This window comes from Bubalus kerabau, chromosome 10, assembly GCF_029407905.1.
Source record: "Bubalus kerabau isolate K-KA32 ecotype Philippines breed swamp buffalo chromosome 10, PCC_UOA_SB_1v2, whole genome shotgun sequence".
Lineage (NCBI taxonomy): Eukaryota > Metazoa > Chordata > Mammalia > Artiodactyla > Bovidae > Bubalus > Bubalus kerabau.
Window position 1 is genome coordinate 64,542,803 of NC_073633.1, and position 14,452 is coordinate 64,557,254.

General features: G+C 36.6%; 1 protein-coding gene across 2 annotated transcripts in view; it reads left to right on the forward strand.

Moving 5' to 3' along the window:
- SPPL2A (signal peptide peptidase like 2A) overlaps window positions 1-11,079 on the forward strand; it is a 53,959-nt gene extending 42,880 nt beyond the window's left edge. For both annotated transcript variants that reach the window (XM_055537979.1, XM_055537978.1), the window contains one exon: window positions 9,238-11,079. In XM_055537979.1, coding sequence (XP_055393954.1) covers window positions 9,238-9,312 — 75 coding nt within the window. In that variant the 3' untranslated portion in view covers window positions 9,313-11,079. The remainder of the gene's footprint in view (window positions 1-9,237) is intronic.
- Window positions 11,080-14,452: the final 3,373 nt, after the last annotated feature.

Sequence of the window (14,452 nt, forward strand, 5' to 3'; positions counted from 1 at the left end):
ATTTATAGTAAGAGTCCTCAGGTTTTGCAGATAAAAAGTGTACTCTCTCCAACATCTAAATGGGCCTAACCAAATGGAAATGGGCACTCATTTCAGGTTTAAATGGATCAAGACTGCCTTTTCTGTAAAATTCCTACAGCAGAGAATATCCAGATAGTAGAATCTATCATGTTTGAGTTGTTTCTTCATTGAAGTTAAAGCCCTTTGTTCTTTTCCTAAATGTTACCGGTATTCCTGTAAAGTTTGTTTGTTTGCATTGAAATTAAAGAGAGTTGGGAAACTCTAACCTGTTGAGGTCAGGGTCATGGCATTGATTCCTTCATGAGGCAGTTAACTCTGCTTTGCCCTATTACAGCAAACTGTGTTCCACTATCCACTCTCATGCTTTTGTTTCAGTGATCGCATGAACAAAACTAAAGATACTTTGGGTAGATAGCTGTAATTCCATTAGTAGATAAACAGTTCAAAGTTCATATCCATCTTGTGGCTGGTTCTAGTGTCATCTTTATTTAACAAGAGGTGATTTGCACATTAAGTTAGACTACTATTAACATAATTGAAAAAAGCACCAACCTAGAATTCTTTGGGGTAAGTCTTGTAATTTCTTTGAGATTAGGATAGAATACCTGCCCTTCCTACCTCCCAATTCCAGTTTCTCAACTTGTATTTATACACATAGAATTAGTTTATGGCCACAAGGTCCTTGACTCAACTAATAAGGTAGCTTGTAACTTTCATGAAGATGACACTCACATGGAATGTTTTATAGATTTTTTTCAAAGTATGTCCTACAGCGCAAACTCGAATACTAGTTTTGAAAGTCATATCCTAAGAGGTGCTCTTTGTCGTCATTTTTTTAAAAATAGTTATCTGTTTCTTCATTTAGCAAATGTTTATTGAGCAGTTCTATGAGCCAGATACTATTTTAGGTGCTGATGATAAAAGATGAACAAGTTAGAAACAAGCCTACTCTCATGGCCTCTTGAAAGTTAGAGTCTCTTGGAGGATACAGATAGAGTCACTAACAATAAAGTATGATGAATATATTAGTTATGGCTGGGTGCCTTGAAGACTAGAAGTGGCACACCAGTGCTTATGGTTTTGAGACAGTCAAAGGTGATGTGGGCAAGGAAGACTTCTTAAAAGAATGTTAAGTTTATGTTGAAACTTTTAAGACTGAGCCTTGTGTTCCATGTTGAAAGAACCATGACATAAAAGGCTCAGAGGGAAGAGCTTTGAGAGATTTAGGAACCACATGACAGAGTGGCCATTCCTATTGAATAAGAATAGGGGAGTGCAGGAAATGAAGACTGGAGAAGCAAGCAAGGGAAAGAGGCTGCATGGACTTATAAGCCACATTAAAGAGCTTGGACTCTCTCCTAAGAACATTGGAGACCATTTAAGAGTTTTAAGAGATCTAGAAAATGGATTGAAAGAAGGCAAAACTTGAGGCAGCTATTACAATGAAAAGCTGTAGTAGCCAGAATTAGCATGGTACTGAGACTGAGAGAAGTGAACACAGTCAAGAGAAATTTAGAAGCATAATAAATGCGACCTAGTGATAGATTCAGTTAGGGAGAAGAGAAGAAAGTAGAATCCAAGGTTTTTGGCTTGTGTAACTGAGTGGGTGGATAGTGATACCATTCACTGAGATTAAGAAGGGCAACAGATTTGAGATAAGATGATGAATTCAGTGTTGGAAATTTCAAAATACCTAGGGGACTACCAGGAAAAGAAATCAGCAGTTGAATAAACATCTCCTGATATGCAGGAGATAGGCCTAACTAGAGACAGAAATTTGGGAGTGTTACTAGCATACTCTGTGAGTGAGTGAGAATGTAGAGGGAGAAGAAAAGACTTAGGACAGAACTGTGACCAAGAGATTTCTACTTTTAGGAGCACTTATCTTATTAACTGATCATGAGGTAAATCAGGAGAAGGAGGATGAGCAACACAGGGAAACTTTGTTTAGGGTTGGCATTAAGTCTTTTTTTAAGTTAGAATTTAAATTTGGGACAGCTAGTGAGAGCACATGGTACTATCTTATGGAATTAAGTATGTTTGCTGGTAGTTTCACTACCAGTATTTCATTTTTACTTGTAAAGTTTTCTTTCTCCTTTAGTACGGCTTTAAGGGTGCAGTGGTTTATTATAAACACCTTTCCTCCTTTCTCTTTCTATGCTATTTACTGAGGAGAAAGGAGATGCTGGGTAAGACTGGACTTCAACCAAAGGATGCATTTATATTCCCTATGAATAAGTGCTCTGCCCTGGACCATCTGAATTTTACTCTTAAAAATTGTGACTTTGAAATGATGATTCTCCTTCACAGCAGCTACTGTAAAGTTTAAGATCATTGGAGCTAGACCCAAAGCCATAGTAAACACCCTGGAAGGGTGGACTCCAAGGCCTTCCCTGTAAGACGTAGAAGCTAACTAGGATAATTGATTGTAGGAAAATCCATTTTAAAGAGTCTGAAAAGTTAGGACAGTTTTGGTTATACACTTCTCACTTGTAGGGTGGTATCATAATTTCATTGGAGAAGGAAATAGCATTCCACTCTAGTATTCTTGCCTGGAGAATCCCATGGACAGAGGAGCCTGGTGGGCTACAGTCTACGAGGTTGCAAAGAGTTGGACACGACAGAGTGACTAACACACACACACACTGACACACATCATAATTTCATTAGGTAAGACACTCAGAATACAAATACTACATAGTAACAGCATGGAGTCTGGTGTCAGACCACCTAAGTTTGAAGTTTTGTTAATTATTAGTAATGTGACATTAACTGCTAAGTTGCTTCAGTCGTGTCCGACTCTGTGCGACCCCTGAGATGGCAGCCCACCAGGCTCCCCCATCCCTGGGATTCTCCAGGCAAGAACACTGGAGTGGGTTGCCATTTCCTTCTCCAGTGCATGAAAGTGAAGTCGCTCAGTCGTGTCCAACTCTGAGCGACCCCATAGACTGCAGCCTACCAGGCTCTTCCGTCCATGGGATTTTCCAGGCAAGAGTACTGGAGTGGGGTGCCATTGCCTTAGGCAAGTTACTTAACTTCTCAGTGCCTCAGTTTCCTCCAATGGGATAGGATTCAGCCTACCTCACAGGGTTGTAACAAATGCAAACTGCTTAGCACAGTATCTGGCACATCATTAGCACTATAAATGTATTTGCTATTATTATTTTATGAATTGAGTTTTTTTGTTTTGGTTTAACTTGTTGCTTTGGTGATCATCTTTCACTTCATTAACTGATTTCCATTTTCCTGTTTTGAATATTAAAACTTTGGATCTTTGTTAAATCTGCTTTCTTAACTAACTTGTGAAAGGCTATCACAAGCCTCAGAGAAAAGATTTTGTTAAAATGGTCATTTTCCCATGGTGCACTAAATTTTAAAATATTAAGAATGGACATTTGCTGAACTTTTAGGCGAGCTAGTTGCAGAATATTATAAACTGCTGCCAGGAAACAGTCTATTTTTCCCTACAACTAGGGCTTCCCTCATGGCTCAGATGGTAAAGAATCTGCCTGCATTGCAGGAGACCTGGGTTCTATCCCTGGGTCGGGAAGATCATGTGAAGAAGGGAATGGCTGCCCACTCCAGTATTCTTGCCTGGAAAATTCCATGGACAGAGGAACCTAGTGGGCAACTGTCTACAAAGTCACAAAGAGTCAGACACCACACACACACAGCATTCATAAAAGTTATAGAATGTAATGCCTTCTGTTAATGTGAAAAAGAAAATCTCTCATTCCTTTCGTCTAACCTTTAAGGTTCAAGTTAATTTAGCTTGAATGTTGTTATTTGTGGGAGACAGTATTATTATAGACTTTGGCATCAGTTCTGGCAAGTTAATCTCTAAAAATTTCCTCATTCATCAAGTGAGGTTGGATCTACAGGCAGGTAGGAGAATCTAATCTAAAGAGACAAATTAGCCCAAGGCTTTGAAAGGCAAGTGGATGTTGAAATCAGATAAGGCTGGCAGAGGCTTTGGAAGTAGAACAGGGAACCTCAATAAGTCTGGTAAAATAAAGGGAGGCTATGTCTGAACTTAGTGTAGGAGAGACCTGAGGGTCAGACCTGAAGACAACTCTCAGGCAGTTACTGGTTCATCTCTTTGGCTAACAGTTCACTCTTCTCCCCTGCCTCCATTGTCTATTTCCAGAATATCTCTTATATAACTCCCAGCTCAAAATCTGCCATCTCTAAGCATATACCCAAGAGTTCTCCATTTGAAATTAGGTTCACCTTTCCCCATACTTTCTTTAGACTTTGATGTTAAATACTTATTAACATCTGCTTTGTAGTGTAGATACTAATGAAGGAATGCCTCCCCAGGTAGCACTAGTGGTAAAGAAACCGCCTGCTAACTACGACATGAGACGTGAGTTCAATCCCTGGGTTGGGAAGATTTCTGGAGTAGGAAATGGCAACCCATTCCAGTATTCTTGCCTGGAAAATCCCATGGACAGAGGAGCCTAGTGGGCTACAGTCCATAGGGTCACAAGAGTAAGACATGACTGAGCACACACACCCTCACTAATTAGCTCCTAGGTGTTAGGAACCCACAGTGCTGATAACACTGTTTTATATACTGTAAGTTCTCAGTCTGTGTTTATTGATATTATTCATGCAAAGCAATTAGAATGTTCAGTCCTTAATCCACTGACCTTTTTAATCACTTTTGTGTGTGTGTATAAATTTCTGGATTGTATTTTAACAGCCTTCAAAAAATTACCAGAATTGTTATAAGATATTATAAAAGTATATTTTATTTATTATTTTAGTTATTGAAGTTGTGTCCGACTCTTCGTGACCCCCATGGACTGTAGCCCACCAGGCTCCTCCATCCATGGAATTTTCTAGGCAAGAGTACTGGAGTGGGTTGCCATTTCCTTCTCCAGGGGATCTTCCCAACCCAGGGATTGAACCCGGGTCTCCCGCATTGCGGGCAGACGCTTTACCGTCTGAGCCACCAGGGAATCACTATTATAAAAGTATGGCACTTTTTAAATACTAGACGTCTGTATCTCTATATTCTTTATATATAACCATTTTGCAAGTGCCAAAAGTTTTGGCTGCTGTTTGAAAGAATCAAATGTAAAGCAAGTAATATAAATTAAAATCAGAATCTCAGGTGATGGCACATTTGTTTATGCTGCTATCGTTTGGTTCATTCTAATCCTTGATATTAGAGTTGAGTATAAGAGTAGCAGAAAGCAGGACTTTGCACTGGAAATTTTTAATTCATGGGTAGCCCTGATGACCTTTTTATGTTGTTTTCAAAGGACAAATTATACCTCTTTCATTGCTGAAACTTAGAGACTTCATAGAAATACTTTAGTATTTTACTTAAAGTATTTCAGCCCTTCCATGAGTTTCTCTGATCAAGAGAAATAATGTTTTCCTAAAGGATTTCACTAATATAATACTACTTTGGAAATCTTAATTTTATATTCTTTCCTATAGCTAAAAGCTACTTACCCTGTATTTTTTATGAACTTTTTTTCTGGATTGCTTCAAGAGCGACAGTATTCAGTTTCATTTATTTTCTAGTGAGTGTAGAGAAAGTTAAGGTATTCTTTCTCTAGAGAGAAACTTGAAGCCATGGCATAATTATTCTGGCACACAGAACAATTAATAGAAAATTTTTAGGGGAGAATTTTTTTTGCTTCTAATCCTAAATCAGTGGAGTTAGATTTATGCAGCAACCTCCAATGGGTGGGAAGTAAGTTTTCAGTTTGTTAATATTCAGTAAACAGTGGGTTAGTCTCTGCTAAATGTCACTAGTGCTTCTAATTATTTTTAGAAGTCACAAGCTGTAACTGACAAGTCAAAATACAGAGATACTTAGAACAGCTCTGCTGTAGTATCAGCCGCTCTCCAGTTACTGCAGCAACATGAGCACTTTGATTAGACTGTTTCAGGAGATTGGTTCAGAGCTATCAGTAAATGCTGGGTTAGCTGACCCAATTTCAGAGGACATCTTTCTAACTTGAGCTTGCTTATTTACTATGAAAAAATAATTATTTATTTTGACAAAACAATTTACATGAATTTTGCCAGCTAATTTTATTACCTATATTAATTTTTGTTGTGTTTTTAAAAACCTGTTTCAAGTTTGCACTTCTCTGTTTCTATACTGTTTTTATTGAAAAGTCAGTGATGAAAAATAAATGCAGAGTAGAGATACTACTTCTCAATAAGTTGGTTTTACAAGTTTTTTTTTAATATATCTCTTTATTTAGGAATTAGATTACAGTGCCAATGAGGTACCAAAGAATTAGGAAAGAAGAAGCATATTATAACTTAGAGTGTGTAGACTATTATTTCATTAGGTGACAGTTATCAGGATCAGCAGGTCTTGGAGAAGAAAGAGTGTTTCCCCACCATCCATTCTTCAGTTCTGTGTCCCCACAGCTCCAGCCTCTTACACCCAGAGTGTCTAAACTACTAGAAATAATAAAAAAATAAATAAATAAACTACTAGAAAAAAAGGGGCCTAAATATATCTTATATGCTTCTCCTTTCCCTGTCATATAAATTGTAACTAAAATCAGCTCTTCAACAACTTTATCTTTTCTATTACCTATCTTGATTTGGGATTTGATCCCTTACTCCAGAAGTGCTATGAATATGCAAGATTATAGTAATAATCTTAGGGATATCTTTGGCAAATAGAGGACCACAAAACTGATTGTTTAGGGGCTTGAAATGACTCATAGAATATAAGCAGGTTGGGGTTTTATAAATTGACTCCATCACTTGAGACAGTTATCAACTGAAAGCTTCAGCTCATGTTTGTATTCTTCTTTGGCAAGTTCCAGAGACCCCATTTGGAATTATTCTTTTCTCTGCTCCCTCTTCCAAAAAACAGTAAAGCTTTTAGACTCAGTTTTGAAAAATAGGAATAGTTATTTTCCTTGTCTTCTACTCCTTGACGAAGGAGAAGGGAAAAAGTACATCAGTTCAGTTCAGTCGCTCAGTCGTGTCCGACTCTTTGCAACCCCATGGACTGCAGCACGCCAGGCTTCCCTGTCCATCACCAACTCCCGGAGCTTACTCAAACTCATGTCCGTTGAATCGGTGATGCCATCCAAACATCTCATCCGTTGTTGTCCCCTTTCTCCTCCCGCCTTCAATCTTTCCCAGCATCAGGGTCTTTTCCAATGAGTGAGTTCTTTGTATCAGGTGGCCAGAGTATTGGAGTTTCAGTTTCAGCATCAGTCCTTTCAGTGAATATTCAGGGCTGATTTCCTTTAGGATTGACTGGTTGGATCTCCTTGCAGTCCAAGGGACCCTCAAGAGTCTTCTCCACCACCACAGTTCAAAAACATCAATTCTTCGGCACTCAGGTTTCTTTATAGTCCAACTCTCACATCTGTACATGACTACTGGAAAACATAGCCTTGACTAGATGGACCTTTGTTGACAAAGTAATGTCTCTGCTTTTTAATATGCTGTCTAGGTTGGTCATAGCTTTTCTTCCAAGGAGCAAGCGTCTTTTAATTATATGGCTGCAGTCACCATCTGCAGTGATTTTGGAGCCCAAGTAAATAAAGTCTGTCACTGTTTCCATTGTTTCCCCATCTATTTGCCATAAAGTGATGGGACCGGATGCCATGATCTTTGTTTTCTGAATGTTGAGTTTTAAGCCAACTTTTTCACTCTCCTCTTTCAGTTTCATCAAGAGACTCTTTAGTTCTTCTTCGCTTTCTGCCATAAGGGGTAGTGTCATCTGCATATCTGAGGTTATTGATATTTCTCCTGGCAATCTTGATTCCAGCTTGTGCTTCATCCAGCCTGGCATTTCCCATGATGTACTCTGCATATAGGTTAAGTAAGCAGGGTGACAGTATATAGCCTTGACATACTCCTTTCCTGATTTGGAACCAGTCTTTTATTCCATGTCCAGTTCTAACTGTTGCTTCTTGACTTGCATACAGATTTCTCAGGAGGCAGGTCAGGTGGTCTGGTATTCCCATCTCTTTCAGAATTTTCCACAGTTTATTGTGATCCACACAATCAAAGGCTTTGGCATAGTCAATAAAGCAGATGTTTTTCTGGAACTCACTTGCTTTTTCAATGATCCAGCAAATGTTGGCAATTTGATCTCCGGTTCCTCTGCCTTTTCTAAATCCAGTATTTAAATTTAATCACTAATTTAAAAATCTTTGACAGTCTTCAGAAAGACATGAAGTATTTTTTTTTTTCTATTTTTAGGTAGTTTTATGTGAAGAACAGGGTAAAAACACTGAAAATATTTAAGCAGTTACTTCCTTTATTCCCAAATATGATAATATTTTTATGAGAATATGAGAAGAATTGAAGTGATCATTTGAGAAAAGTTTTAACTGGTAATTCTGCTAAAATAGTCTATGCTGCTAAGTCACTTCAGTCATGTCCGACTCTGTGCGACCCCATAGACGGCAGCCCACCAGGCTCCGCCGTCCCTGGGATTCCCCAGGCAAGAACACTGGAGTGGGTTGCCATTTCCTTCTCTAATGCATGAAAGTGAAAAGTGAAAATGAAGTCGCTCAGTTGTGTCTGAGTCTTAGCCACCACATGGACTGCAGCCTACCAGGCTCCTCGGTCCATGGGATTTTCCAGGCAAGAGTACTGGAGTAGGGTGCCATTGCCTTCTCTGAAAATAGTCTATAGCAAATGTTTTATTCTTGATTTTGTTTTTAGATATCATTTGACCTTTAAATACTTTTAATTTCTTTATTCTTAGTAGAAATTTTTTTCATACAGTCTTTTAAAAATGTCATATGTCATTTTTAAATTATCCTAAGGTCAATATTCAAAGCATCAACCAAGTTACACTGTCCCTGAACCAGCATAGTGATTTGTGGCACCAGTTTTAGTTTTCCACCTCCAGGAGTGGACACTGCTTGAAATAGTTTCCAAAGCATCAGGAATATCTTGTGGTGGAGTCTCCACTGCCACACAGGGCGATATTCATATTGGGAGATGGAAGTAGTGGAAGATCCAGAGAAAGCACTTATCACATTGGCCCTGAATCCAATGATGAGGCTTCCTGAAGGAGTTGTCACCCTGAGCATGTCCTGAGGAATGTGCCTGTGGAAACAGTACATTGCTCCAAATAGAGTGCTTGGTTCAATGGAACACTCTGTGTCTTTTTTTTAAAAAAATTCGGAATCCTTTTGCCAAATTAGTGACTGGGGGCAAGTTGAAAATTTACATTTCCTAACATCTTTTATTTATGCCTAGATGATGGACCATCTGGACTATGCAACAAATGAAGAAAACCCTGGGACTGCTGGTGAACAGATTGTCCAACAATAATATCATGTGGATGTGCAATAATGTGTCGATTGATTTTCTACAAATAGAATTTGACTTTTTAAATTGACTTTTGAATTGACAATCTGAAAGAAACTTCAATGATATGCTTGCAAATATGTATCTATAAGAGCTGGTACTGACAATTAATTACATGATAAATAATTAAAATACAATTGCTTTTAACTATGTTAAAGTTGTGCCTTCACATTAAATAAAAGCATATGGTCTGTGTAATTTTCAGGATGTATTATATATAGTATATTTTTATAAGAAAAAAAAAACTCTTCACCTACCCCTGCACTTGTCTTACTGAAGTCTGTTTCTTTCAACTCTAATGATAGATAAAAGTATTTGTCAAAGTGAGTTTCTGAGCAGAGTTTACTGTAAAGAATTATGCAAACTTTATGCTCTATAGAACTAACTGTTTAAGATCATTCAAGAAGGCAGTTCAGCAGTGGAATTTTGGACCTTTTATCACTGCAGAGGTTAGAAATATATGATTTGGGAATATAGATAAAAGTGTATTTTTGTAGCATAAGTTTTAAAAAATCCCAATCCTTTTTTAAACTTGAGAACCTAAATTACTTCAGATTGCATATGTGTTATATTAGAATATTTTTCCATTTATAGAGAAATATATAAAACTAGTCATTTGAAAGGAAACAAAAATTGAAATCCACATTTTTCAGTGGTCTTCTGTTTCCTTGAAGATGTAGCTTAAATTTCTAAACTAACCTATAATTCCACTGTGGTATTTCTGATCTCTGAAGTTTGGATCTACTAATGTTAAGATTAAGACTTAATATTTTGTAAAAATTATTTTTCTTAGCAAATTATATATTAATACATATGACTTATTGTTTGAGTATTAACATCTCTAATAATCCCTTCCTCTACCTTCCCTCCCCTAATTCCTACTCCTTTCCCCATAGGCGACCACTGTTAGCTTTTTAAAATTTGGATGAAGCATGGTTTACTAATATACAGACTGTGCTTCAGAGGAAAGAATTGGAGACAGAAAACAGGATACTTGGTGTTAGTCTCAATTTAATTACAAAGTTTGAGTAAATTTTATTAGCTCAATGCAATTGTATCTCAGTTTTCTCATCTGCAAAATGAGTATGTTAGGCCAAGTAATCGCTCTGGTTCCTTCCAACTTGAAAAATTTTTCTCATTCTTTGTTCAATCTCATATGTGAACTTGAACATTGTCCTGTGAGTCATAGGTCACATTGTCTATTTTCTTTTCTTTTCTCTTAAGAAATCTCCAAGTGAAATGTGATTGCAAAGACAGCAAGATTTTGTATTTCTGTAAATAATGTATAAGATATGTGAACACATCTACGGTTTTTCATTCTAAGGCCAGTTTTACTGATTAAAAGATAAAGCTAACACCTTTCAAAAATGTTTCAAACCTTTGATATTTGATCTAAATTTAGCATTTGAAGGAATTAGATGCTTTTGATTCATTGATATCTTCCCAGATTGTTAAGTTACTGAGTAATTTACAGATATAGAAGCTCCCTTGAGAGCCCTTCTTTCTACTTAATAGACTTATGGGTCACTTGGTTTATGGCAAATGACAAATAAGTATCTGGCAAATAAGAGTTCATGTTGATTTTGCCTCCATAATATCAAGTTTGAATTTTTTCCAAAGAATCTAATTTATTTGGCAGACTCGGATAGAGAGAAGAACAGATTAAGTGCCAGGTGAAAGCTCCCAACTATATTTTCATTTATAATATCAATAAAATGTTTGCCAAAATACAGCTTTTTTAAGTAAAGTTATCTGCACTCTTATTCCAGCTTTAGGATATTCAAAAACTTCGACCACATTTTGTGAAGAATGTTACAGAAAATTTTATACCTAGAAATCTGGAATTTTAGTTCTTTGATACAAATTCTACTTTATCCAACCACTAGTAAGAAGGTAAAATCTTGTTCTAGTTTGGTATTTAAATCTTACTGATTAAATAGAAAAAACAAAAAGTGAAATTTCTTGAGTTTCTCTGTCTTCAGTATCAACTTTGTATTACTTAATCCTTTCTAGCAACTGAACTGAAAATATTTATAAAAATTACAGTAAAGTACAGAAATATTTTATTTGGGGAATCAAAATATGAACAGAAGATAGGAAAGATGAAAATTTGCCCTTAGAAGACTATCATTTCTTTCTTAAACTGTAAAAGTAGATGATTTTTACTTCAGTTCCGCAAAGGTAAATATGAGTTTTGTGGGAGAGGACTTTGATAATCTGCTGCATTGTTTTCTTTTAGCTTGTAGAATTTTTTTAGATTAGCAGTATCTTATTAGTAGACTCAGCAATTTATTTTTCTTTTGAAGGAAGAGTTTTAGCCCTTCTGTTGGCATTCACTGATTTTAGTTGTATGTTCATAGAGATTTTGATGAAATGGTACATTTGTAGTAAATACAAATGAGCTTTGCAGTTTTCTTTTGCTCTCTTAATTTCTGCCTTCTGTGCATACGTGCTGAGTCACTTCAGTCATGTCCGACTCTTTGTGACCCTATGGGCCATAGCCCACCAGGCTCTATCCATGAGATTCTCCAGGCAAGAATACTGGAGTGGGTTGCCATGCTCTCCTCCAGGGGATCTTCCCGACCCAGGGATCAAACCTGCATTTCTTGTGTATCCTGCATCAGCAGGCAGGTTCTTTACCACTAGCACCACCTGGAAAGCCCAATTTCTACCTGAGGTATAAGCAAAATTTATTTTCATATTTGAACTAATTTATTTAATATTTGTCTCTAAAATTTAAACCTAATTTCAGTTAATGAGACTTCAAAAATAGAAATTGCTTTTCAAACTAGTGGATTATACTAGTTTTAAGGCTTTGTATTTTCCCATTAACAAGGGGAAATGCTGAATCTATTCAAAATGATGCCAGATAACCAGTTTTGTAGTTTAAAAATTTGTTGATGTTTTCAGTGCTCTGTTTACCTCAGAGGTAACTCTAAAGGGGATAGGGGAGGGTAATGAAAATAAAATCAAAATCTTGAACAAAAATCATTTTATGCTTCCTGAAAGAAAGATACTCTGTAAATTCAGGAGATCTGAATCAAATCACTGAACATTTTGGAATTTGAAAGAAATTATGTAGTACTTATGATTTGATCATATGAGTATTATAGTGGCCATATTACAGTAAAGATTATAAATTTCCTTGTTTAATGTTTCCATAATTAAGGACAACTTTTATATCTAAGAAAATGTTCATTGGGGGAAAAAATTTTAAACTAGGTTTTTTAGAATAGTCCTACATTGTTGGCAATTAAGGGACAACTAAAAGAAAAAATGTAGAATATTTAATATCATCATATATTTCTTTGATTAGGCATAAAATGTATCATAAACAACTGTTTTTCCTTCAGAATATGGATTTTTTTTTTTTAAATATCTAAAATTTACCTGGTCAGCCTATAGGATTTCCCAGTGAGACAAGTCAGTATAAATTAGGTGGATTTTGCCCCTTTTATACTTTCTGTTGTCTTTTTATCACATGAGAACCTATTTTAAAATACATGATTGAATTTTTACTTCTTAAATGAAGTTTTGAGTGTGGAATTCTTTTCTTTTAACCCTTTGATATGTTAGTGTAAATTAGTACTTTTATAACACTACTAGGCTTTATTTTTTTATGGAACATGATTTAAAAATTTTCAAAGTGTTAATTTGGCAGTGCTTTAAATATCTTCATTATGTGCCAATACTGACAAGAAAAGGTTTTTTTAATGTATTGAATTCACTATGTATTCAATAAATTCTATTTTAAAATAAAATTTGAGTTTGTTTTCATTTGAAAAATAATTGAAAATGAACTGAAAGCTACTAGATCATGTTCACATAAGATAAAAATAATAATAATCACAAAAATGTGTAGTTATTTTAACTCTGACAAATTATCCATAACCTAGATTCCACAAATATCATTTACTAGAAATTTATATTGATACATAATGACCCTTAATAAGTATTTATTGAATTGATGTATGTATAGACTTTTTTTTTTAACCAAGAAATTATCATACCCTTTGTAATGAATATCCCTAGCATTTGCAGCTTTGCTGATATTCTCACAAGTTACTAAGATTCCTGCTGCCATTGTACTGTTTTGTTTTTTTAACTAGCATGTGGATGGCCCAGATATATATGTCTTGACCACATGTTAAGAAGTCCTATCCCCTCTATGCATTAAAGTCGCTTCAGTCGTGTCTGACTTTTTGCCACCCCCATGGACTGTAGCCCATCAGGCTCCTCTGTCCAAGGGATTCTCCAGGCAAGAATACTGGGGTGGGTTGCCATGCCCTCCTCCAGGGGATCTTCCTGAGTTAGAGATAGAACCCATGTCTCTTTACACGCCCATGGCAGGCTGGTTTCTTTACCACTAGGGTCATCTGGGAAGGGATTTTGTTTCATTCCACAGGTCCATATACCTGAAAAGATGCATAAGAAACTGGAAAGAGAGGCTGTTTTTAGGAAGAGAGGGAGTATGATGGCTTGAGCACAGCAGTGAGAAGGAGACTTCCTTTTCACCATATACTCTTGTACCACTTACATTTTCTGTCATATATATATGGAGCCCTATACCAAAGTCAGTTCAGTTCAGTTCAGTTGCTCAGTCACATCCGATTCTCTGTGACCCCATGGACTGCAACATGCCAGGGTCACAGAACAAAAATCTCTGGAAGTGACCAAGCCCCATAGCAGCTGTTGCCATGAGCCTTAGTATCTAAACCAGCCGGTTCCCTAACCCCATAGTAGGTAAAATTCCCACCCTCTAGCATCCTAGCCAATCACCTAATGTCTCCCTTCCAGTAGGAATTTTCTGTCTTGAGGCTATAAAAATGACCTGTGAAAGGGGTGGGCTTGCCCTTGAGCCAGCCTGCTGTCCTAACAGTGTCTCTCACTCGTACATTTGGTTTTCCTCTCATTCTGCCTCATGACTGCAAATTCTTTTCCAACTCCCACACAGACCCCGACAACAGACATTTATTAAGATTCAAAATACAAATCATAAAAAATGCTGAATTACTCCCCTCTTAATAAGTATTCATACTAATAGATGGTTAATAAAATATATCATTTTCTTTAGGTTCTAAGGTTTGTAAACAGTATAACGTGG